At 47.2% G+C, this 27,627-nt stretch overlaps 1 protein-coding gene across 5 annotated transcripts in view; it reads left to right on the top strand.

Annotated features, from left to right (window-relative positions):
• LOC125705180 (C-terminal-binding protein 1) overlaps positions 1–27,627 on the top strand; it is a 79,455-nt gene that overhangs the window by 34,843 nt on the left and 16,985 nt on the right. For 4 of the 5 annotated variants that reach the window (XM_048971614.1, XM_048971616.1, XM_048971615.1 and 1 more), the window contains exons 2-3: positions 18,978–19,132; positions 27,265–27,409. In XM_048971614.1, coding sequence (XP_048827571.1) covers positions 18,978–19,132; positions 27,265–27,409 — 300 coding nt within the window. Of the gene's footprint in view, positions 1–4,469; positions 4,800–18,977; positions 19,133–27,264; positions 27,410–27,627 lie in introns of those variants that run through there. The other variant, XM_048971613.1, reaches the window with a different exon arrangement.

Genomic DNA, 27,627 nt, shown 5'->3' with positions numbered 1-27,627 from the left:
AAGAGTCAGTGGCGGACTGATCATCAGTGTTCTGTGTCTGATCCCTCTGAATCGTATACTGAAGACTGCTGCTGCTGGCTTGGGAGGATCATCACGAGACCACATTTTATAGAGCTGCTGAATTTCAAAAGGGCATCTTTCCTAAGAGGGGCAGCATGGTGGTGCAGTGGTTAGCACTGTTGCCTCACACCTCCGGGACCCAGATTCGAGTCTCCGCCTGGGTTACATGTGTGTGGAGTTTGCATGTTCTCCCCATGTCGTCGTGGGGTTTCCTCCGGGTACTCCGGATTCCCCCCTCAGTCCAAAAACATGCTGAGGCTAATTGGACTTGCTAAATTGCCCGTAGGTGTGCGTATGAGAGTGAATGGTGTGTAAGTGTGCCCTGCGATGGGCTGACCCCCCGTCCTGGGTTGTTCCCTGCCTCGTGTCCATTGCTTCCGGGATAGGCTCCGGACCCCCCGCGACCCAGTAGGATAAGCGGTTTGGAAAATGGATGGATGGATCTTTCCTAAGAAATTTGCATTACATTTACATTTACTTCAATTGGCAGCTGCTTTTGTCTGAAGCGACTTACAAACGAGGCAAATAGCACATTGCTAATATACGGCTGTCAAGGAGTCAACTAGGCATAAGTGTGGCTAGGCTGAGTTTCCATTGTATACACAGTTACCAGCGTATGTAGCACAGGAGCAAGAACAGCTTTCAACAAAGCAAGAACCTACTCAGACTATTCAATTATCATAGGTGCAAGATGTCAACTCTGATATATTGTGAGAAGACATTTAATTTAATTTATGCATAGCTTAGAAGTTGCAGCTTCCTGATGTGTCTCGGGGTAAGATTTTCACCCATGATCTCCACAGACGGTCCTGGATCCTTAAGGGGTGGGTGGGCTGAAGTTCCAGTGAGCTAAGAGGTCCGTTCCAGAATGAAAGTGCAAACGACAAGGGGATGCCTTCGTGGTGTCATGTGACACAAGCTAACATGTATGTCTTATGTGGCGTGTCAGCTATCCCAGGAATCACAGGTTTCACACGACACACTCGTGCAGCACACATTCTCACAGCAGCAGCAATTCAGAGACACCGCACACGATCAGCCATCTTCCAACCACGTATCTAGTGCGGGGTAAAAGGGATTGTCGTTTATGTAGTAAAATCAAATTGATTTTGGAATACTTCAAGGAATACTCTGTAGCTGAATGCTTTAATGCAAAAAGGTTACCACTATTAGAGTACCCCCAGTCTGAATTGCCATGGGGTGCTGTGTGTACCTGAGATGCGCTTCTGGAGATACACTGGCATACCACTCAGGGGCTGCCCTGATTCTGGGATAGGCTCAGGACCGCCGCGACCCCAATTAGCAGGCGGTTATAGGGGAGAAAAGGCCGCCCAGTGACTGCATTGGGCGCGGCCTGTTCTTCACATGCAAACTGTGTCACAGTCTGGATTAGCAATGAGAAATTGGGTTGGTTCTGCCCAGAGATGGAAATCGGCACTAGTCCCATAGTGTATAGCTTCATTAACCTTTTAATCCAGGGCCCCTAGCACAGGGCCCTCCCATGCCCCAAGATACAACTAAGCTATTAATGTCATGACAGTCCTTCCCCAAAACAACATTCTTGCTGTGTTTTTTTTTACACCCTTCTTTGATTCCAGAAAATATCCACAAGTATAGATCACTTAGACTCTCAAAGGGTTTCATACCTCAGCAGGTTAGGAGTCTGTGTCCAGAAGATTGTGGGTTTGGATCCCTTGGCTAGGGATAAAAAGGCTGATGTGTGGAGATGATTATAGGGAATGCGATTGTGATGGGAGATACCTGTGTCCAGGATCCACTACAAACAACTTGTTCAGAAGAGTTGGAAAGGCATCTTGGTTCAGACTCCCCGTGCTCAGACTCTCTGCAACTTCACTGATGTTCACGTTCTTCAAAGATACTGGCAGCCCCCAGATTAAGAATGTCCGACTTATGGACAACTCATACTTACAGACAGACTTCCATAAAGCCTATTATATTATGTGAGTTAAATACAATGGTTTATATTAAGAAATGCACACACTACTTTGTGTCGCTCATGAAAACATTGCGTGGATTCAGTGGTTCATCAGCTCGAAGTACAGAACAGTACAGTAAATATATGCTATAAACTGAGACAAACATTTGAGTAACTGATGCCAAATAAGAACTTTATGTACCTGTTCTGACTTACCTATAAATTCAACCTAGAGACCGACTTAAAGAACAGATCTTGTTTGTAATCAGGGGACTGTCTGTACTGAATTTTTTCTTTTGAGACTAAAAGGACAACGTCATAAATGAAGACCGATAACTCAACTTCAACTGGATAAATGTATGGAAAGATGTATTTGATTGAAAAATAGCCCCATTTTTTTATTAAGAAGCTTACATAATCCATCTTCCACACCGCTTATCCAGCACAGTCACCGGCTAATCCAAAATGCTAGGGCACTTATGTGTGAATTTGGCTAATTCTGAAAGAGAGTCTGAGATCAAACTCCATACAATATGTGAGTAATGAATATATGAAAAACCGCAAAGTAGCAGTGGCGCCTTTGGTGGGCGTTTGGGCGCAGTGTGCAGTGGACACAGCATGGCATGTCATTCGGGGTTCTGGAAGCCTTCTGTTTCGCCGTTATCTCCTTTCATGGCATTCGTCCTGTTTGTGCCAGTCCTACGAAGGAGGACTCTTTGTGGTTCATTTTGTTTTTATCTCGTTGCTTAGCAAATACTCTTTATCTGCAGTGACACTTTATACGGTGTTTACATTGGCCCCTTTTTTACCGTTAAATAGTTTTGTTGAAGAACCTTATTTTGTTAGGCACAAGCTACCGCTATAATTGCTAGCACAATTTAACCATTACGATATCTGCTAGTCTTTGCTTGTAATGTACTTCTTCAGACAAGTCTAATCACATGGTGATGAATTCCTCGAATTGTTGCTACCTGTACAAACATCCACTCATACAACTGTTATTGCTGCTATTTTTGGGTGTAAAATGTCTCATACCAAGATAGCTGTGTTTTTAATGCAAGCATTTTGAAATTAAGACAAAAAAATACTACATTTTTTTTGCTGATCTGTAGGGTAGACCGAGCCTTAATTTCATGTTGGGGGTTAGACAACTGAGGTTTCTGAGACCTTCCTTGCTTTGAAGGACCTGTTTCAGTCAACATGTTTATGACATAGAATTCCAGGCAGCGTGACACTCCAGTGAGGCAGCAAAGTATTCAGCATTGAATACTGAACATTTGCACACTAAGTGCTGACTCTCCCTGATGTACACCTTCAATAATTTAAGAGAACCTGATTTAATATGTCCGTAACAGAATGCATTGTGAGCGGATTTAGGAATAACTTCTACGTAATTAAGGGATCTCTTTGAGGGAGCTGGTGAATCAGCCTGGCTTGCTGGAGATTCTGGTTTCTGGTTCCACCTAGACCATTAAGTACCCAATTGGATCGGCTTTTACGCTGAATACGAGCATGCGTTCCAAATACGCGATCTTTCATTATTTAGGGCAGAGGTGCCCAGCGGGGAGTCGCATGACCTCAGCTCATAAAAATGCTGTTTTCGGAATATTATTTGAATGGGAAGCTGCCTAGCCCAGTGTTTCCAATGCCCCTGATCCCCGAGATTTCCATTCCTGGATTACTCGGATCTGCTGTGCCTAGTTTGTAAGGGATCTGGGTATATCTGGAAGAAAACTGCAGACCTCTGGTGTTTATCGTTCGGCTGATAGGCAGGGCGGGCGCACAGGCAGGTAGGGCTGTGGGGCTGAGAGCTTCTTCTGAGACAGCCCTGCTGCTGGGGGTGGGAGATCGGACGTCAGTTGGCTCCTCCCCCGACTGCCGGCTGAGGTGTGGCTTTTAAATAAACCTCACACTACACTGTGTTTATTCATGATACCAACACGTCACCTAGCCAGAGCCCCGAGCGGACTTCCAACAAATCCGATCGGAACAAAGAACCTTACAATCACCGTGATGTTTCCTGCCAGTAACCGAGCAAAGCCGAATGATGCTTTAGGCTATCCGAGTGTAAACCTTCGGAAGGTAGAAGACGCTCACCTGTGTAAAGAAATTAAGTGCAGACAGACAGGATACAAACAAATTTTATCTTGTATTAAATTAGCTATAATTATGCAATTGCAAACCTCTTCTGATGGGATATACTTCATAAAAATCTTTTCTTGTGTGTGGTATTAGCGCCAATATTTGCAATCTGACCCCCCCCCCCCCCCCGCCCACTACACCTCCCCATCCCAGCCTAGTTCCGGTCTCCTTCCATACTGGTCTGGAAAGAGCAATATCTTCCTCTCATGAATCCTGCCTGTTTCCGCCGAGCTCTTCCAGACCGCCTTCTGTCAGAAAACAAAAGATCAATTTTGTGTGGCCTAAGCTCCACCCCCCGCTTCCTCTCCGAAGACCGTCTCCTCCCGACACGCACACACACCCTCTCCCTGGCTCCCTCGTCCTCATAAACATGGTGACACTTGCATTCGGTGTGTGTGTGCGCGAGAGTTAAGCAGGGAGGGTCTAGGAGAGAAAGAGGGAGGGGGGTTACAGAAGCAAGAGAGAGTGAGAGAGAGAGCGAGAGGGGGCATGTGTGTGCCTTCGACTTAAGGTTAAGGGGAAAAAAAGCAGTAAAACTGAAGTAGCGGCCATATCCTGAGGATTTTTTTGTGGATGTCTCACTGAAGTGCCATATCTGGTTGGAGACTGAAGATTATCCAGATGGGAAGCTCTCATTTGCTGAACAAAGGCTTGCCTTTAGGTAAACAATTGCACTTTTGCTTTTGTGCACGCATCCAGTGTGTGGTGTTACGCAGGCATGTACTCAGATATGTGTATGTACAGTATGGTGTTCTTGCATCCCCTCCCCCCTCCTCTTTCACTTCTTCGCTTTATATGTCTCCCCCTCGCTCTATGGCTCCTTTATTGTCTTTCCCTTCAAGCGCTCCGCTTAGGGTTGGAGCTGAGCCGCAGTTTGCTCCCCCAGCCCGTATTGTTCCCAGCCGCAATCGGAGAGTGTCGCCGGGGGAGGAGTGTGTCGTTGTCGCAGCCGTACGCTGAGCGCCGACCGCGGATCGGGTCGGGGGGCGGGTGTCACCTAGGACGGCGGATGACGGGCGCTTTGCGAAATGCTCGCAGGGCCAGATGAAAGCTTTTTTTAGGCGGGGTGTTGCAGCGATCGCAACCCAGCCCCAGCCCCCGGCGGCAGCCGCCGAGCCAGCCTCGAAGTGACGGCTCGGAGACGGCGTTTCTCTCCGGGCTCGGAGCCGCACCGGGACGCGGGCGTTTTTATGCGACTCGCTTCCTATTTTTCCGCCGTGTGGGAAGCAGATTCGGCCGCTTTCTAGAACAGTCTGCTGCGGGAGACTCCGAGCTCAGGAAGGACATGTGTGATCTCTTTCTTTTTTTCGCCCTTCGGGGCTTAGTAGCGCTATTGTTTCTTCTTCTGATGTCTGATATTTGGATTAGATGTATCCAGTCCATTATTTATTTTATTTAGCGTGAAGCCACACATTGCTACCCCCATGCCGTGGAAGTTCATGCCAAAACCATTACATTTCACGTTTCACCCTTAATGAATGTACCCGGGAAAAATATGTCAAAAGATTTTTTTTGTTTATTTTAACTACGTTTTCCCGTTTTGGATGTAATCCATGATATTACTTTTGTTAAAGATACTTTGCCGATGGAGTAACTGAGATGCCAATAAGAGTCCAACTCGCTTATTCTGAGAATCCTGTAGGACAATAACAAACAAGCAAATAAAATATGCAGAATCTACGTAATACTGTGGAAGCACAATCATCGTTTCTTGAAATCACTGGCCATTTACTGATCCGTTTTACATTTTTGACATTTTAATCTATTTATCGTTATAAAATGAAACGCTTCATTCTCACAGACATATATTTGAATGATTTTGGAGCCATATAGATTGCAGTGAAATATGGAGAGGGGGTTTATATTGAAAACTACAGACTGTAATAACCTAAGATAGTGGTGTAAGTGTGCAGACAGGGCTACATGCTGACTGCGCTGGTCAGCTCTCTTCCGCTTTGTGATGGACTCCCATCTGCATCCTAAGAAAGCATACGCCGGATGCTAATAAAATATGTGGCAGTTTCACGCAGCTGTTTATCACATAATGCTAATCTGCAGATGGTTCTGGCACTGACACATTGATGTGTTCTGCACGTCTCCCACGTTTCATAAGAGCTCGTATCAGTGGCTCTTCTGTGACCTCCGTGTCATGACTGCAGTCTGCTGAAGGAGCCGCATCTTTCCTTCCCCAAATAGTCTAGCAAACTTCAGCCCTCCTGTCTAGGTGCCACGTCAGGCTTTCTGCACATTGAGCTTCTCCGTGGCCTTCATGGTGTGACATACTAGCAGAGGTTCACCCCACTGCGTGATCCACAGGTTATCAGTATTGCACATCAGCCTACATCCTCCAAGTGCTTAGTGTCGCTGCAGGCTTATAGAAGCACGATATCTCTTCAAGAAGCCGTTATGATGTGTTTGCTTTGGATGTTGCTTTAATAACGTCCGTAAAACTGTAATATTTCATCCAGACGTATTTTCATAGGATTATGTGAAGCTGTGTTGGGTTAGGGTCTTGGGTCTTGCTTTGCGATTAGCAGGCCTGTTTGAGGCTAGTTTGCACTGAGATGATGTTTAGTTGCCACGCTCTGACTGTGCCTCTTCTGGAAATTAAAATATTTCCCGCCAGCTTGCGCCAATCTAATTACGCATCACTTTGTTTGTTTCGGAGCCACAGAAAACTTCTGCAAGGAGTAATTAAGCATTTTGGGCCGTCCAGCTCGACACGCGGCTCGCGGGGGGGCGCTCAGCCTGCCCTTAACGTGCAGTGCTAAGTACTTTCCCGTCTCTCCCACGGCTTTCCATGCTCGTTGATGCTGGGTTAGGAAGGACAGTAGGGCAGTGTGTTCCCAACGGTCTTTATGACCTTGAAATCGGGGGCTGTCACACCAACACAATCGGAGACCGTGTGTGCAGGTAATGGGTCTTAACACTCAGTCACGCGTTGCATGACTTGGTGTAGCGATCTAGTGTGAAAAATCCATTTCTTAATGTTTGGGGGGCTCCTATGAGCCAGACTGAAACGGAATGACCCACAGTACAGCTTAAGTCCCCAGAGATGAGAAACAATGACTTCCCCATGCACTTTAGACAGCTGTGCTGGACATTATTCAGAGGTTAAGTGTATGGGAAATGTCTTTTTCCTGCCTGGTTTGGTTATTAGTTGAAATGTGTGGTATGGTTGTAGTTGTGGAAAGTACAAAATGTATTCTTAATTTGTTCATTTTGAGGGCTGGGGTAGTGCTTTAAACATATTGCAGATTTGAGCAATTGCATACATTTCTATGACAATTGCACCAACAATGAATAGTACTGTCAGTGGTGCACGTTTGCTTCTGTAGATGGTACATGCAGCGATTAACCATCTGATTTTCACTCAGGCCAGTAGCTCCATCCATCCATCCATCCATCCATCCATCTTCTAACCACTTATCCTGGTCTGGGTTGTAGGGAGCGTAGGGCAGCCTGTATTCATATGTAATTAATGTATTTTTTTCGTAGCTCGTCTGCCTTTTAAATCACCACAGTATCTAAAGGAGGATATTTGTTGTGTAAAACAAGCTTTTATTTTTAGCATCATTAAGTTGAGGATCGTGATTGGATGCTGGGAGAGGGTGATCTGATGTTTCTGCACTCAGCAGAAGCAGAAGACCCTTGGGGTGCATATGATAGAGGTGTTTACTGCCGTTTGCTCTTCACGCTTTAGCTGCTGCTGGTTTGCTGCTGGTTTGTCCGAGTTGGGAGTAAATTAACCATTATTAATGCGGAGGGACAGCTGAGTCATTAAATACCCTGAAAGTCAAGTGCATAAATTTAAACTCCTCCCCCTCTTCCCCCCGGGTAGCTTTCCCAACCGTGACATATTCCCCGCTGCCCCCCATAATCCCGATGACTTTAGGGTTACTCCAAAACTGGGAGCAATGGTCACCATCCCCTGCGGAATCTCACTCCACCCATTTCCTAGTGCTCTGGAAAGGAAGTGTATCTTCTCTGTCTAGTGTATTTAATTACTCTTCTTGGAACATAAAATCCATCCATCCATCCATCTTCTAACCGCTTTTCCTGGTCAGGGTTGTTTGGGGGGGGCGGGTGCTGGATCCAATCCCAGGCCATACAGGAATATAAAATATAAATCCATCCACCCACTGTATCAGTTTTCAATAACCACATGCATTTTCCATTTTCCACAACCGCCGATCTGATCATTAAAGCAAAAACTGGATTCTAGCTGCATATGGAATCCTGCACTTTAACATCGCAGTGCCAAACGGTTATTTTCGGATGGAGATTTAAGCGCCTTACACTTTGCGCTAACCCAATGCCCGGCTGCGAGCCGTGTAATATCGAAAGATTCATCCCCTCTGGGACAGCGCCTGCCCAGCGATGCTCTAACGCGTTTCCCAGTCGGCCTGACCCCCCCCCCCCCCCGCCCCATCCTCCCCGCCCCACCCCCGTAGCACGGGCCGTGGTAACACATCGCGCTAGCCGTGGCGTTCCCCGCGCCATGCTACGCGCCTCTGCTTTGGCAGTTACACATTTTTCTCTTCACAGTATGAGTAGAAAGCGCAGGGCTCAGATTACACGCTGTTCTTTATTAAACTCATATCGTCCTCTCTGCATTCCTCCCATCACAAAAGGCTCCGGTATCGCGGCAGTCAGTGCGCTCTCTCCATCTTAAAGGAAAAGGCAGTCCAGAAAAAGTCTGCAGATCCATCTTCCATCCATCCATTAATCCATCCATCCATCCATCCATCCACCCTCCCACCCGCCTATTTATCTTTCAACCTTTTCCATGCTGAGCTTTTATTAAAATCGACATAACAACGTGTTCGGTGACTTTGTCATTTACATTGTGTGTCTTTTATTCTATACTGTTTTAAGTTTTTAAGTCACATGGTAGCACTGTCACCTCACACCTCTGGGGTCCGTATTCGGGTCTCCAGGTGTGTGGAGTTTGCATGTTCTTCCCGTGTCACCGTGGGGTTTCCTCCAGCTACTCTGCTTTCACACCACAATCCAAAAAAACACGCTGAGGCTAACTGCAGTCACCAAATCCTGCACAGGTGTAAATGCTGTGTGTGTCTTGTGATGGAGTGAAGCTTCATCCTGCCTTGTGTCCATTGTTTCCAGGATAGGCTCTGGGCCCCCATGACCTTGCATAGGACAAGCAGGTGTAGAAAATGGATGGATGCATATGAAATATTGCTTAATATATTTTCTTAATTAGGGAATTTTAGTGCATGACAGATTTTCAGTTGACAAACAGTGTGTCAGTGTCTTGTTGTATGGGTCTGTTCGCCCCGGGCTCAGTGCTGTCGTAAGGGGGAGGATCATTTTGGGGGTGACCTGCACTTTTTCGTGAGGACACCCCATCTGCATCCTAAGGGACAGTAGGATATTTTGGTTGGGCATCACTGCCTGCTGCCTCATTGGCCAGCAGTGAAGTGTGCCATTGGCTGGGTAGGGAGAGTAGGCGGGGTCAGCGATGGCACCGCCCCCTCCCAAAACCCTGCACATGAGGGAATGGCCATATCCCAGAGTCAGGTCATCTCCCAGAGGATCAAGTCTCGCCCTCCTGACATCTACTTATTACTGAAATAATCTTCACCCTAAAATATTATGTAAGATTACGCCATCATTAAGCAGGTTTTCTGATGAGTGCAGTTCAGTGATAACGTGACCCGATCGGGCAATGCTACGATGTTAGCCTCTTAATATATCTGCCAGATTCATTAATGTACCACTTAAATAATTAGTTGCTTATTTAAATGTAGTCAAGACCCCCATGACTGTATAAAAATGTCCATCTTTGGCAAACTTCCCCATTGTTATAAAGTATAATAAATATCACGGTAGATTTCAGATCACCACGTAAGACTTGGATTTCCTCTAATGTTGGCTGGCTCTAGTTTATTAAAATTTCCATCGGAGTAGCCGAGTTGGGTACCGCTAATGGGCAGATAAATCATGTGCGAGAGGGTAGCTGTCTGGAGGCAGTTTTGTATATAATTTAAATCAGTAATGAGAATCTGTCATGGAGGGAGCAGAGAGCTCAGCTTTAATTCACCCTGATGTGCCGTCACTCACAGGAGGCAGCGTGGGGCAGCTGGTCCCAGCAGAAGCCCCCGTCCCCCCAAACACACACATGCATACACACACACCCAGGCAGTGTCCAACACATACAGAGTGACAGATTTATAATTATATTTTTGTGGGGACTCTCCATTCATTCAATCTAATTCCAACAATAACGACCTTAACCCCCCCACCCAGCCCTAACCTTAACCATAAGTAACCAAACAAAATACAAGACGTTTGGCATTTTTAGTTCTGTGATTGTAGTCACACATTTTTAAAGAATTGAGTTACTCCTTGTGGGGACCAAAAGAATCGTCTTCACCACATCAAAATAACAGGTTTTTATGACGTCATGGGGGCATTAGCTCTCTGAATTTTTTAGGTCATTGTCTCCAAAAATGAAAATTAATATCAATAAACGTAAACCTTCCGAGTGCAGCCGAGTTTATGATCTTAGGTTTGCATAGTGGTGTATCTGTGTCCTTGTTTTTAGGTTAGTTTTTAGAAGGATGGATCATCAATGAGTGTGTCTGTGGACGTATTCAAGCTCTTGACAGCAGGCTGTAAGTGTTTGAGATGGAAAGCACTCCTGGTCCAGAACCGTTCTGGGTTGGATTTTTCAGAAGTCTCGGAGAGACCCAGTATTTTGGTAGTTTTCTGTTTCTCGCCCCGCTGGGCTGTAATCGAAGCAGACAGCAGCTCCCCGGGTCCTGAATCTGCCCTGTTTGGGCCCTGAAGCATCTCTGTTGGCTGCTGAGCCACCCGGCAATATGAGCACATAACACCGCATATCCTGGCAGCCGTTGTAGCTCAGTAGGTCAGGACGCCGTGTTTTTAGTCAGGAGGTCGCTGGTTCAAATCCCATTGTTGGCTGAATTGTTTTACTGTTGGGCCCTTGAGCGAAGCACTTACAAACGTGTTGCTTTGAATCAAAGCATCAGGTAAATAAATAATGTGTATTGGCTTCAGCTGCCGTGTAGGTCACTGCCTCTTTAAAAGTGGATGCTTTTAACGGCTAAAACGTGGAATGCCAGGCAATGCATGCAGAAGTATGTGGAGGACATATTATGTATATAAATGAGGTTCATCACTCGGGGAAGAAATCCACTCCACTTACATCTACATTAGGAAGAGGTCGTGTGTGATTCCATTTAATTAGGCTGTGCAGATGTCTTACAAGTGAATTATTAAACATATTCACACTCATATAATCAGAAGCGTGTGCCACTAGACTAACAAAACTTTGTGTGCATTCTCACAGAAGTGTGTTTGGGTTTTGTTGTGTATTGCAGTGTGTTACAGTGGGGGATGCTGTGTACTGTAGTTTGTATTACAGTGGTTAGGAAAAAGTTTATTGGAGTGGTCCACAGGGGCCGAGCCTTTATTACAGTGCCAAATATTTCATGAATGCCCCCTCTGGGATCAATTAAGTTTATCTTATCTTAGAAAGGGACAGTGTCTATTACAGATTTTTTTTTTTGTGAGGGGTTGTAAAACAGGATGTGCGGGGGCTGCAAGTGTTAACCAGTCACTGCAGTGATTCTGGGGGTTGGTGGCTCAGTGGGTTAGGCGCAGTGCAAATAAAATTCACTGCTGGCCCCCCGGAGCAATGTCTTTACCTACAGTTGCTGCCAGGACTGCCTGATCCTGCTTTTTCAAAAAAAAAAAAGTTGATAAAACTTCCGGCTAAGTAAACCAGCAGCAAATGTTTATATCAAACTGTTTTATGTGTGCATGATTTGCACGATCAAGGAGAAAAATTGTCCGTGAAGAAACCAAAACACGGAAGCTTCAGCATCAAGCAGTTGCTGCTGTGAGATGTCCAGGGCATGAAAGCAGCACGGAGGTCCTCTGTGGGACCCGGGTTGGGAATTACTCCAGTAATACCATTCCATACCATTTAAGGAACACTGCTTTGTTCACTGGGGTTTAACCCCAGCGGATCTGGGCTGGTGTACGGAGCAGCACCACAAGAGCACATTGAATCAGCAGAAGCCAGAAGTCCAGGCTACTCAGTACTGCTCCCTGAGCATTTGGGGCAGGTATTCTGGGGCCAAGCTAGAATGGAGTAGTGGTACTTTATCAGTTCCCCACTTTATTAATGGGGAAATTCTCTTTTCTCCTAATACATCTTGGTCTCTGAGAGACACACAGGCAGGTATGAGCAAGTTTGGGAATGGGGGGGGGGGGGGGTGGGGGGGGTAGGGATGCTTACAGCTAGCAGTTAAGGGGTTTCAGTCATGTGACTATTCTGCCAGGGCTGGGGCACAAACTTGCGACCTTCTGACCGCCGCCACAGAGGCTAAGCCCGCTTAGCTACACGCCACCATGCCGTGGTGACGAGGAGAGCTGACCCACGGTGGAGATTGTTGATGTTTATGTCGTGAAGCAAGCAATGAACTGCAGAGAGCGTATGTTCACTGCTCAGCAGGCTAGTGAGGGAAGCCGGAAAGCAGGCCTCGCAGAATCGTCCGCAAGGCTGCCCGCTCCTTCGGAGACGTTCGGAGACTTAATTTAATTTACCGGCAGAATAGCACTTAAACACTGAATTCATGCTGACATGCAAGGAATGCAAATTCACTGTTCGGAACATTAAATTAATTGGTGGTTTAACAGTGAGTTCTAGCTCACTGTGCAGGGCTAAAGGTGAAAAAACACCCTTTTGATGGTTCTCACGGTTCTCGATAAGAACGGACGCACTCTAAAGCAGTTAGCAAGTTCTTCAGAGTATGAAGACGAAGGGTCCCTCTGCCAGTCACGCACGTCCATCTATCACCATTATGGTACCATTATATACCCCCCCCCCCTCCGAAACTCTAGCTATACTTCAGTGGGTATCATATTCTGCTTTTAATATTTGTGTTTCTTAGGAAAGGTTGATAGAGTGAGAATGGAAGGTTAACCTGAGTTCAGCCCGCATCTCCGCTCGCGGTGAGTGCTTCTCGCGCTTCGAGGGGGCGTCGCCGGTGTCGCCACAGCCCAGCCGTGCTGTTTGCCCTCAGATGTGCGCTGACACGACTCGATGTACCTGAAGCCGCAGCAGCAAACCACTCCCACCGCAGCTCAGATAACAGCTCGGCCTTTATGCCGTTCTTGCTTCTCGCTTGATTGCCAAATCCTGCTTGACTAGTTCCCCCCCCCCCCTCCCACCTTCATATTTTTGATTCTCTCTTCCAAAGCAAACTTAAAAATTCTCGCCTCCACTTCAACGGTCTGGGAGGGGTCAATGTCGGCCACACCTGTTGGCCCTATTTCTGTCATCTTCATCGCTTTCTGAGGCCAATGACTGGACCGCTGTTGTAAGTGTGGCTTTCTGCAGAAATATATTTACAGTGTACTTTAAGAGTATCATTATAAGTATGTGATACTGAGGTTTTTCATGCTGAAGTTTCCAGAAACTGCACCCCAGGGAAGTTCCCCCACAGGCTAGTACATCAAAAAGCACCTTCTTTGCCTTTCATCTATCATGAACAAAAATGCATTAGTTCCAGGTGCCCCAGATCGAACGCATTGTTTTTTACTGCATGTTCAAAGCTGGGGACCAGCCATGTTCTACAGACGTCAGAGGGACAGAGACCGGCTGTGTTCCACAGACATTAGAGGGACAGAGACCGGCTGTGTTCCACAGACATTAGAGGGACAGAGACCGGCTGTGTTCCACAGACATTAGAGGGACAGAGACCGGCTGTGTTCCACAGACATTAGAGGGACAGAGACCGGCTGTGTTCCACAGACATTAGAGGGACAGAGACCGGCTGTGTTCCACAGACATTAGAGGGACAGAGACCGGCTGTGTTCCACAGACATTAGAGGGACAGAGACCGGCTGTGTTCCACAGACATTAGAGGGACAGAGACCGGCTGTGTTCCACAGACATTAGAAAGGCAGTCACTGTTAAAGGGACAGAAACTGGCTGTGTTCTACAGACGTCAGAGGGACAGAAACTGGCTGTGTTCTACAGACGTCAGAGGGACAGAAACTGGCTGTGTTCTAGGTGTCAGAGTGAGAGAAAGTGGCCATGTTCTATAGCCGTTACAGGGACAGAGACTGCCCGTATGCTAAATATGTTAGAGAGACAGTCACTATTAGAGGGACATAGACCGGCCGTGTTCTACAGATGTCAGAGGGACAGACCAGCTATGTTCTACAGGCATTAGAAGGGCAGTCACTGTTAAAGGGACAGTGATTGGCTGTGTTGTACAGACATTAGAGGGACATAGATCGGCTGTGTTCTAGGTGTTAGAGGGAGAGAAAGTGACCATGTTCTATAGCCGTTACAGGGACAGAGACTGCCCGTATGCTACAGATGTTAGAGAGACGGTCACTATTAGAGGGACATAGACTGGCTGTGTTCTATAGATGTCAGAGGGACAGAATTCAGCTGTGTTCTACAGACATCAAAGGGACAGAGATCAGCTGACTTCTACAGATGTCAGAAGGACAGTGATCAACCATGTTCTATAGACATCAGAGGGATAGTGACTGGCCGTGTTCTACACACTAGAGGGAGAGAGAGTGGCTATGTTCTACACATGTCCGAGTGCCGTGTTCTGTAGACGTTAAAGGGATAGTGACCAGCTGTCTTTTACAGACATTGTGGTTACAGAGACTGGCTGTGGCGTATAGACTTCGGAGGGATAGAGAGTGCCTGTGTTCTACAGATTTGGCAATCACACTGTATTGAAATCTGATCCATTTGTATCTAAGCCAAAACAGAATTGGTGACATTACTGGTTTGTCTGTAAAATAAGCTTTGTTGTCACCCCTTAAGGTGGCGTGAGGTCCTGATTTTGGAGGGTTTAATCACTGTCTGTGCCTTACCACATGGTCACATGTGTTGTGTTCTTCTTGCTTTCCCTCTTGGCTCTTAGGAGTTCATAGACATGCCCACGTTATGTGCCAGTTTGTGGCAGGCTTTTCTGCCCATTTTAGGAACCCACATTTTGTTGTGGTAAACAGTATGGAACAATATTTTTGTCAGACAGAATTTCACCCAGTTGCAAACTTCACCCATGAAGCTGATTTCATGAATGGGCTTCAGTGTGATCTGTGCAGTCTTCCTCATTCCATCCGATCCTGATTGGCCGCTGTTCCACTTGTGCTGGGCCCAGTTCGGCTCCCTTGAAGTACTTGGTTCTGACTGGCCCGCAAGGCTTCATACATCTTACATTCACACCTGCCAGATGTTGCTCCTGCAGACCTAGACAGACGTAGATCCAGCTGGAAGTGCGCGGTTTGCAGCCATGTCTAGTGAAGGACCCTGGGATTCTCTGCACGGTGTGTTTTCTTGCCATGTGTATACGTGCACACATGTAGTAACTTCATTGGGAGTGTTTGCATGCACTTCTATGCATTATTATTCTCTCAGTCACAACTGAATCCTGTGTTCAGTAGGTTTGTACCACAGAGCTTTCTCACAGTCACGACTGAATCAATCCATCCATCCATCCATTTCGTAAAACCACCTGTTCTGTGCAGGGTCGCGGGGGGTCTTGAGCCTATCCCAGAAGTTATAGGTGCAAGGCAGGGAACAACCCAGGATGGGGCGCCAACCCATCACAGGGCACACTCACACACCATTCACCCACTCATGCACACCTATAGGCAATTTGGGAACACGACCGAATCTTCCCGTGTTAAATAGGTTTGCATTACAGCGCTCTCTCACTGTTATGACTGAATCCTCCTAGGTTAAGTATCTTTGCCTTACGGTGGTCTTTCAGAGTCAAGGCTGAATTCTTCCATGTTAAGTAGGTTTGCATTACATTGCTCCCTCACAGACACGGCTGAATTCTTATGTGTTGAGTAGGTTTGCATTGCATTGGTCTCTCACAGTCAAGGCTGAATTCTCCTGTGATCACTAGGTTCGTTCCACAGCACTCTGTCTCACAGTAACAGCTGAATTTACCTATGAGAGAGAGAACTGTTCCCCATGAAAGGCACCCTTCCATAGATCAGTCATATCAAGATGGTTACTTGGATAGCGTGGACATAAACATCACTATCTGACACTGCCATGTGAAAATACACAGTCTCCGATGTTGCTTCGTCCGCTTGCACTGATCTGCTGCTCTGCCCCCTTTTTGTGCTGATTCGCGGTGATTGGACTGCAAGTGCTTTTTCGAGAACCTTGCTAATACGGAAAATTGCACTGAAAATACTGGATTCGGGGATGAGAGCCCTCTGCAGTTTAGATTGTTTGCATCCCTCTGACTCCGATGGAAATGCTCTTTAGACACCTTCTCTTGTACGGAGAAAAACTGTAAATATTTTCGCCAGCCCAGTTTATGTTTTTCCTAGTTCAGCTCGATGATTCAGGCGGACATTTCCTGGCAAAGACCGGACAGGAATCCGGTACATATTCCTCGGACCAAGGGACCACCTGGTGTGGATTTGAGTTACATTAATTCTCTGCCATTGAACCGGCATGATTTTTTAATTCATACCAACATGCCAAACGGTAATTGGCATAAAAGCTAAATTAAAAGTAGACGTCAAAACGCGAGGATGCACAATTTTTGACACTTCACGTGATTTAAAGCTGCTGCTTGTCTCCTTGTTGAGTGTTAACTCGGTTATACCCCCCACTGACACTGAATCTCATGCCAATTAAATCCCAACCCGGCTGATTGCAGTGCTTCAAGCTATTTCGTTATTATGCACACAGCGATTGTGTATCTTCACATCATTCACAACAATAGAGAGGGAGTTATTTTAATTCCCCATCCCCATATAAGATGAGAGACCAGACAGCATTTCATTTAACGCAAACGGCATTGCACCTGTTATTTCAAGAGGTAACACAGTATAAATTAACGTCACATTCAGCTGGACAATTAAGATTTAGATTTTTGGGTATATTTTATTGTTATGAAAATCACCTTTAATTTTCACTTAATTTTTTTGCTTTCAAGGTATATCCTGTTTTATTTTTTTTACTTTTTTACTAGTATATTGTCCCCAAAGCAAGCTGTTTTGGTCAGTCCAGGCGCGCCTGGGCATGTCCTCAGTGCAGGCGCTACGCACATGCTGTCTTCGGCATGCCTGGTCATGCTTAGTCAGGCAAGACGTTGGCATACGGGCTATAAAAGAAATATAGAAATGCCGTGCATTTACATTGATACGGTCTGAACGCATGTCGATGAACATGTGCTTGAGGCAATAGCACAGTGAGTTTACTTAAAAATAGCATTTATAATAGCATTAATAGTATTGCCATCTGGAAGATTCAATACAGCAGAATTGTCTCATCAATGTCTCAATAGCCGCGATACATTCTGTGACATTTGTGGCAAGTACACGCTTGAGGCTGAAAGACGCACTTATTAAAAACAATCTCTACTTCGGCTGTCAAGTCGGTGACTACGACAAACCTTGGGTTCGTCTTAGCTGCTGTGCGACATGGGCTGTCAACCTGCGAGCTCAGCTCAGAGGTACTCAGGAGCCAGTGCCATTCGCCTGACGATATGGCGAGAACAGAAGGATCAGGCGAAGGACTGTTACCTCTGTCCGACTAATGTATCTGGCCTCTCTGCTAAAAATAAGAAATCAATCGAACACCTGCCTTCAGCTATGGGAGCAGTGCAGCATGACGATGGTTTGTCAGTACCGAAGCTGTCAGAAAGACGACGAGGCAGGTGGAAATGCCGCAATGCACTAATCGGATACGGAAAACGACAGTGAAGATGTTCAAGCGATTATGCCTGGTTATCGTCCCCTGATAACTCGGCCAGAATTAAATGACCTGTTCAGGGACTTGCGATTTGTCACAAGCAGACGTAGAATGGGGTTTTTCTGCCAACAGGTACGAAAATGTCTGTCTTTCGAGCCACCGAGGACGTTTTAGTTATAGGATCTGCTGGTGAGGCCTAAGAAAAGAGCAGGAAAGGCATTCGAGGATGTAGTTGGGAATTTCCTTGGCAATTACGAAGCACCAGTCTATATGCAGCTGATTGATGCCATGCCTCAGGCATACAAAACCACATTTTTGAAAATTAATTTTCTTCATTCTCACTTGAGCTTCTGCTGATCTTGTTGCGGTCAGTGAGAAACATGGTGCAAGGCATCACCAGGACACTACAGCCGTGGAGAAGTGGTCTCGGGGACCTGGAAGCCGTCAGTGCTGGCCGGCTCTCCTTGGACACCGAAACGAGAGGCATCGTATGCCGATTGCGAATGAAAATCAGTGGCAAGACATTTTTAGCTCAGTTGTACTAACGCATTGTGTCAGCATCATTATGCAATTAAACATGCCGAATCTAATCAAATTAAAATTCATTTAATGTTTCTCCAGCTTCTACTTGATATAGCAAATCTGAAATTATTTTCATGTTCAGCTCGAAGTTGTTTTTCGTAATCATCTAATTTTTTTCAAGAAGCAAAAAATTCAGGAGGCAAAAAAATGTCCGTTGTTATCATTAGTTGCCTGTTGATGAATGATGCATATATATTGCAGTTGGGAAAAGTAAAATGTACAGAATCATTTAGTGAAATATTGGCTGTTTTTTTTCAGTCTTGGTTCTTCCATTTGTTGCTTCACCAGGTAACCAGGTTATATAGACCATTGCGCTCTCTCTAAATACCTGCACTTGCTGGTCATTGTCACATATTCTCTGGGAAACAAAGGTCATCTGTGGGTGAGAGAACATCTGACTTGGGAGTTTTCAGTGGTTCTGGTTCTGGTTCCATTGGCACTCGGTGGGTGTTCGGCTGTAGCTAAAAATTGATCCAGAGGCTTCCGCTGACCACCTCCTGCCCCCCGCAGGCATTCGACCTCCCATCATGAACGGGCCCATGCACCCACGGCCGCTCGTGGCCCTGTTGGACGGCCGTGACTGCACCGTGGAGATGCCTATCCTGAAGGACGTGGCCACGGTGGCCTTCTGTGATGCCCAGTCCACGCAAGAGATCCATGAGAAGGTAGGCACGTCGGCCCTCGGCCCCCCGGGGCTCGTCACCGACTGCCGTCTGTCTGTTCATGCTAATACGCTTTCAGTCCCCCTCCAGACAGCCAAAACTGCTCCTTTCATTTGGAAGATTTAATGTTTTTTGTACGAGTGCGATTATTCAAATCAGTAACCTTGTTTAATCTTTATTTTCCTGCTTTTTCAGTTTGTACTGTGGGAAATAACTGTCGCAGATAAAGTGTTTAGTGGATTACCTTGTTTGTGGGGCTCTTTTACCGCAATTGGGAAGGTCCCTTTCCTATACAGCTTGGTAATTAGCCAGGCATTTTGGGTCAAGCGTCTGCCTGGACGGGTCGGGCTGGCCGAAGCGCTCCATGCACTGCTCGCCCCTCTTCTGGACACGTTAGGCCAGATTTCTGCTGACTGAATGCTGTTTGTGTTGGTTTTGGGAGATGTAGGCAGCACCCTGGTCCCACACATATATCTCATTCCATCCTCATTCTGATGCACTGCTGAAAAACCACGTAAAACGTATTTGACGTTTTGCAATTTAAATGCTTGTGCTTTGTGTAAATTATTACTCCTTGCACCCTCATTGTGGTCTGTCTTGTGGGTTGTTGTGTTTTATGTTGCACTCATGGTCATGGAGAACGATATTTTGTCTCACTGCATACTTATTGTGTATTGTTGGGATGACAATAAAGCCCTGCTTACTTGCTTACTTGAGTATGGATGCGTGGAATGTTCATTAATAGAGAGACGTGTCCAGATGTGCGTCATAGACGTGTGGAGCCGCTGTGTCGCAGCCATACAGCCTCAGGCCCCGGGTGTGTTTGTTTACTGGTAGCGATCAGCGTCTCCTACCTGTCAGAAAGCTCGTCTGAAACCGGACGCACAATGAATGCGAGCAGACGGTTTCAGCCGCTTCCTTGTGCTTTGAATGTCTCGGTGAGCTTTGAAGAGCTTAGGACGGGAGGGGGGGGGGGTGTTTGATGTGAACGCAGATGAATGGGACTGATTCCAGCCGTCATAATTTACATAGCCAGGTGTCTGATTTAAGAGCGTGTCAGTTCATTCAAGCTTACAAAAGAATTCATGTTCTTTAATGAGGTGGTTTGTATTTGCAAACAAATGGCGGAGAGCTACCAAGTCAAAGAAGTGTCTGTCCATCCATCCATCCATCCATCCATCCATCCATTCATCCATTTTACATAAAAGCTTATTTAGGACAAGGGCCTGCAGCCTACTCCAGGGCATGAGGCAGGTGACACTCTATAAGCAATTCCAATATTTTAAGTCCTAAGCTTAAAAAATTGCCCAATATTTTAATAAACATTGACATCATTAATTCCGACTTTGACTGAAACGCAAACTTCCTTAGGGTTCGGATCTAGTGTCATGTATAATTAAGGCTAATTTACTTTTTTGGGTAGTAATTTTGTCAAAATGTTGTGATTCGTACATTATTAAAGAATCATTATTATCTGGACATTGTCAGGACTGATAGAGCCCAAAAATTTGATTCTGATGTTTTTTGTCAGCAGAGTTCAGTGGCCGTTAAAGGAATGTAAAAACATGTGCTGTTGGCATGTTTGATGGACCATGCTGCGTAATCTTAGCTCAAGCAGCAAACACAAATAGCCAGATCTAGAAAACTGGTGAACGAATGCAACGGAGGTTTGACTTCAGGCTTATTTGCTTTTGGTGAATGTCTGTCACAGATCAGATATCTCTAAAGACACTTGACAGCCGTTACACACGTGACAGGCCTAACGCTTATTAACCACTTAACTAATCCAGCATGACAGATACTGTGAGCATTGCTTCACGTCCCCTCTTCTTTACAGTACAGATCTTCACAGTGGAGTCCTAACAGGCCCCTGTGTAAGGAGTGAGTTTACGGTGTGGAATTCTCTTGTACTGTCATTCCAGATTCACCTGAAACTTTTAAGACCATAAGCACTCAGAAAAATCAACTAGGATCCATCACTAACTCAGCTGCTTAAAAAAATCCAAATTTTCGCTATCATTTATGCCGAATGTCATAATCGACTGATGAGAACCGCATTTAACCATCATCCCTCGGTTGCCCACTGAAAGCGGGCAGATCATGTGATGATGAAAACAGGGTCTGTCCAGATTGGGGCTGATAATGAATTGTTTTTAAACTGCCTGGTATATAGCTGTAGATACAAGCATTAGCTAACTGACGCGACGATATTTCTGTGGCATTTGTCACGGTTATTTGCTCACTTCCCCTTCGAGCTAAAAACAAAAAGATAAGTAACCCTGACACAAGCAGGCACAAGCAGGGTGCAGCACCTTGGGTGGAGTGTTTGGGTCAGGCATGACCAACAACCTAGGAGAAGCATTAGGGCAGCTGGACATGCTGGCGAGGCGCGTTTTCCTGTGTGTGTGTGTGTGTGTGCGTGTGCGCGTGTATGTGTGTGTGTGCGCGTGCATGTGTGCGTGTGCGCGTGTGTGTGTGTGTGTGTGCACGATTTTTTTTTATTGTTTCTCGGGCTGTTCACCATCCCGGCGGATCGCCAGGTCGAATCCGAGTGAACATTTCCTCTGTTCTCAGGAGCAGATGGCGCCGTCCCCCCCCCCTCCACCCCCGCCCGCCCGCCTGCTCGTTTAAGGCGAGGGGCTTGCGGCAGCCACGCTCCTGTGCTAATTAATAGCTCTGCTTTTGATTTAATTAAGGAATCTGGCCACTCTCACAAAAAAAAACAAAACAAATGAAAGGGATTTTCACAGAGAAGAGGAAGCAGTTAAACGAACAGGAGAGAGGTCTGATGCGGCTGACCTGAGGGCAGGGGCGGGACGGGGCAGCAATCAAAGTGCATCGTGGGTAATGCCATCTGGGAGCACTCCTGGTTCTGACCAAAGGCTAAGTTTAAGGGGATCAAAAAGACTGTATTCATCGTAAAAGAGCTCGTTGAAAACAGAATTTTGTTCTACATACGAACATAGGCTGAAATGCTGCGTGTCTAAATGAAAAAAAAAATTGCATTTCCTGCAATTTTAGCACTGGTTAGTTGATTGATTTATTACAGAAATCAAGGGGTTAGAATTAAGATTAAAATAGCAGAAACAGCTAAATGAATTTACAGGTAAGGGCAACACCACTGACATGGAAGGCAGTGCTGAAAATATTGTAATCAATAATCCCTGGTAAAATATTTTATAATCCATTAAATTAGCCACACAAAAACTTTTCGTGCTGTATATGTCTAGAAGTTTACACTTAGGAATGGCTTTTCAATTTAGGTCTAAGTGCTTTGTAAATGCGTTTAATTATAAAATGCGAAGGTCCTCATTATTCTCAGCACTCAGTGGTTATGTAAAAGGGAAATTCTGAATATGAAGTCTATAAATGTATTAGTCTGTTTTATGCAATCCTGCTTTCAGAGTGTGCATTCAGTAAATCAGTGAAATAAACTGTTTTTATAAGTATAGCATATTTATTCACTGTGAAACATAACACTAAATTAAAAAGTATAATAAATAAAAAACCAGTCCTGTAAAGCTTTTTACAACAAATATAATGTTATTATTTTCATCGGGCAATTACATTTAAATTCATCCATTTTCCAACCACTTATCATTGTCAAAGTTGTGGGAGGATAGAGCCGATCTCAGGTAGCACAGTACAGGGGGAGACAATGCTCAGCATGGCAGACCATCACAGGGCACAGGGTAGGGGGAGACAATGCTCAGCATGGCAGACCATCACAGGGCACAGGGTAGGGGGACACAATGCTCAGCATGGCAGACCATCACAGGGCACAGGGTAGGGGAAGACAATGCTCAGCATGGCAGACCATCACAGGACACAGGGTAGGGGGACACAATGCTCAGCATGGCAGACCATCACAGGGCACAGGGTAGGGGGCCACAATGCTCAGCATGGCAGACCATCACAAGGCACAGGGTAGCGGGAGACAATGCTCAGCATGGCAGACCATCACAGGGTAGCGAGAGACAATGCTCAGCATGGCAGACCATCACAGGGCACAGGATAGGGGACGACAATGCTCAGCATGGCAGACCATCACCGGTCACAGGGTAGGGCGAGACAATGCTCAGCATGGCAGACCATCACAGGGCACAGGGTGGGGGAAGACAATGCTCAGCATGGCAGACCATCACCGGTCACAGGGTAGGGCGAGACAATGCTCAGCATGGCAGACCATCACAGGGCACAGGGTGGGGGAAGACAATGCTCAGCATGGCAGACCATCACCGGTCACAGGGTAGGGGGAGACAATGCTCAGCATGGCAGACCATCACCGGTCGCAGGGTAGGGGGAGACAATGCTCAGCATGGCAGACCATCACAGGGCACAGGGTAGGAGTAGACAATGCTCAGCATGGCAGACCATCACAGGGCACAGGGTAGGGGGACACAATGCTCCGCATGGCAGACCATCACCGGGCACAGGGTAGGGGGAGACAATGCTCAGCATGGCAGACCATCACAGGGCTCAGGGTAGGGGGAGACAATGCTCAGCATGGCAGACCATCACAGGGCTCAGGGTAGGGGGACACAATGCTCAGCATGGCCGACCATCACAGGGCACAAGGTAGGGGGACACAATGCTCAGCATGGCAGACCATCACAGGGCACAGGGTAGGGGGACACAATGCTCAGCATGGCCGACCATCACAGGGTAGGGGGAGACGATGCTCAGCATGGCAGACCATCACAGGGCACAGGGTAGGGAGAGACAATGCTCAGCATGGCAGACCATCACAAGGCACATGGTAGCGGGAGACAATGCTCAGCTTGGCAGACCATCACAGGGCTCAGGGTAGGGAGAGACAATGCTCAGCATGGCAGACCATCACAAGGCACATGGTAGCGGGAGATAATGCTCAGCATGGCAGACCATCACAGGGCACAGGGTAGGGAGAGACAATGCTCAGCATGGCAGACCATCACAAGGCACCTGGTAGCGGGAGACAATGCTCAGCATGGCAGACAATCACAGGGTAGGGGGACACAATGCTCAGCATGGCAGACCATCACAAGGCACATGGTAGTGGGAGACAATGCTCAGCATGGCAGACCATCACAGGGCACAGGGTAGGGGGAGACAATGCTCAGCATGGCAGACCATCACAGGGCACAGGGTAGGGGGAGACAATGCTCAGCATGGCCAACCATCACAGGGTAGGGGGAGACAATGCTCAGCATGGCAGACCATCACCGGGCACAGGGTAGGGGGAGACAATGCTCAGCATGGCAGACCATCACAGGGCACAGGGTAGGGGGAGACAATGCTCAGCATGGCAGACCATCACAGGGCACAGGGTAGGGGGAGACAATGCTCAGCATGGCAGACCATCACAGGGCACAGGGTAGGGGGAGACAATGCTCAGCATGGCAGACCATCACAGGGCACAGGGTAGGGGGAGACAATGCTCAGCATGGCCGACCATCACAGGGTAGGGGGAGACAATGCTCAGCATGGCAGACCATCACCGGGCACAGGGTAGGGGGAGACAATGCTCAGCATGTCAGACCATCACAGGGCACAGGGTAGGGGGAGACAATGCTCAGCATTGCAGACCATCACAGGGCACAGGGTAGGGGGAGACAATGCTCAGCATGGCAGACCATCACAAGGCACCTGGTAGCGGGAGACAATGCTCAGCATGGCAGACAATCACAGGGTAGGGGGACACAATGCTCAGCATGGCAGACCATCACAAGGCACATGGTAGCGGGAGACAATGCTCAGCATGGCAGACCATCACAGGGCACAGGGTAGGGGGAGACAATGCTCAGCATGGCAGACCGTCACAGGGCACAGGGTAGGGGGAGACAATGCTCAGCATGGCCGACCATCACAGGGTAGGGGGAGACAATGCTCAGCATGGCAGACCATCACCGGGCACAGGGTAGGGGGATACAATGCTCAGCATGGCAGACCATCACAGGGCACAGGGTAGGGGGAGACAATGCTCAGCATGGCAGACCATCACAGGGCACAGGGTAGGGGGACACAATGCTCAGCATGGCAGACCATCACAGGGCCCAGGGAAGGAGTAGACAATGCTCAGCATGGCAGACCATCACAGGGCCCAGGGAAGGAGTAGACAATGCTCAGCATAGCAGACCATCACAGGGCCCAGGGAAGGAGTAGACAATGCTCAGCATGGCAGACCATCACAGGGCACAGGGTAGGGGGACACAATGCTCAGCATGGCAGACCATCACAGGGCACAGGATAGGGGGACACAATGCTCAGCATGGCCGACCATCACAGGGCACAGGGTAGGGGGAGACAATGCTCAGCATGGCCGACCATCACAGGACACAGGATAGGGGGAGACAATGCTCAGCATGGCCAACCATCACAGGGTAGGGGGACACAATGCTCAGCATGGCAGACCATCACTGGGCACAGGGTAGGGGCAGGGGCGCCGCTAAGGGGGGGAAAGTTGGGACAATTCTAAGGGCCCACGCCCTTTAGGGGCCCCCAGAGATCTGAATGGTAGGTGTGTGGTATGTGGTAGGGGGGCCCAACCTCATATTTTGTCATAGGGCCCAAAATTGCTAGCGGTGCCCCTGGGTAGGGGGACACAATGCTCAGCATGGCAGACCATCTCCGGCCAAGGGTAGGGGGAGACAATGCTCAGCATGGCAGACCATCACAGGGCACAGGGTAGGGGGACACCATGCTCAGCATGGCAGACCATCACAGGGTAGGGGGAGACCATGCTCAGCATGGCAGACCATCACCGGGCACAGGGTAGGGGGAGACAATGCTCAGCATGGCAGAACATCACAGGGCACAGGGTAGGGGGAGACAATGCTCAGCATGGCAGTTTAATGACAGAAAGTGACCTAACTGCATGGCTTTGGTCTGAGAGGAAGAATCTGCATCATGATGAGTAGAATGTGCAAACTCCTTGTGCATCAAACAATTCAAAAAAATTCAAAGCCCCAACCCTACAGATGTATAATCCACTGAGCTGCGCCTCCAATTACAATTTATTTTCCATTATGGGTATCTTCAGTAATTTAAGTGGAGGTTTAGATAGCTACTCCCATATCCGTAGGTTCTGGTTCCCTTGAAACCCTGCAGGACAGTCTCTGAGAAGTCGGCCATGGTGTCAGAAGGTCACAGGAGAATCCGACAGTGCCTGTGACAGTCTTCTGGTGGTACTATGGGATGTGGAGGACTGGTTCCTGGCCTGATACCCCCCCCCCCCCCCCAGTGACTGTACAAGGATGGAAAAAGCAGAATGCGAAGCTCATGCTAGAATATTGACTGTAAACAAGGTTTATTCAACCTTAAAAGGAAGAGAATTTACCTTTAAAATGACTTTAAATGGCATCATCCGCTGGGCATATCCATTTGGAAAAATTATAAATCACATTAAGAGGGAAGCAGGTGTCTAGTACCTACACTGTGAATGTAATGCTTAGCTATTAGACACATAACTAAAGAAAAGCATTTGTAAATCAGTCCAGCATTTCGACACCCAACAACTTAATTCCCCGTAGCCAAAGCCGTCGGCCACTAAGCACACTGCCCTGTCTGTGAGGTAGAACCCCAATTAATTGTTTTCTCTGCTTTGCTTTCTTGGTTTCTCATAGTCCAGACATGTGCATTGAGGTGTATCTGGTGTTGGTGCAACATAACTGAAGCAGATTAAAGCATAATTTGGCTCAGTGGTTTATGCTGGTGGCCCACATCTGTATGCATGGGGGTTTGAATCTTTTCAATCTTTATTTTTTATTTTTTAGATTACTTTTAGTTTATCTAACTCTGTCTAACTCTGCTACATCTGTATCGCACTGTTGTGTTTTATGTTTTATGAGTGTCAAGAAATAACATTTTTGTATATGATTGGTGTGTGACAAATTTGAATATTTGAATTTATATAAATGTATGCAGGTTGCTTGGTAGACATCTCTGCCACAGAGGATCATGCTTCTTTTTATTAAAAGGTTAAAGTTTAGCTAAGAAGAGCTGAATAATCTATATGAGATATCATATGAAATATGGACAGTTCATTCTGTGCTTTAATAAAAGCATTTAAAGCAGATGGCGTAGGGCTGCTGCATGTGTAAGGACCTAGCCGTGACGAGCCCCTAACACCCCCCCCCCCCTCCCCATTTTGGCAGGTCCTGAACGAGGCAGTGGGGGCTCTCATGTATCACACCATCACGTTAACACGGGAAGACTTGGAGAAGTTCAAAGCACTTAGAATAATCGTCCGAATCGGCAGTGGTTTCGACAACATCGACATCAAGTCTGCGGGCGACCTAGGTGAGTCCTCAGCCCTGTCCCGAGCTTTGGGTCACCCCTCTCTGCCTCTACTGCAGAACCCGGGGCTGCCCCTCTCTGCCTCTACTGCAGAACCCGGGGCTGCCCCTCTCTGCCTCTACTGCAGAACCCGGGGCTGCCCCTCTCTGCCTCTACTGCAGAACCCGGGGCTGCCCCTCTCTGCCTCTGCTCCGAAGCCCGGAGCCATCCCTCTCCTCCTC

This window comes from Brienomyrus brachyistius, chromosome 12, assembly GCF_023856365.1.
Source record: "Brienomyrus brachyistius isolate T26 chromosome 12, BBRACH_0.4, whole genome shotgun sequence".
Classification (NCBI taxonomy): Eukaryota; Metazoa; Chordata; class Actinopteri; order Osteoglossiformes; family Mormyridae; genus Brienomyrus; species Brienomyrus brachyistius.
Note: the sequence above shows the minus strand (reverse complement) of the source record. Positions and strands in the feature narration are given on the sequence as shown.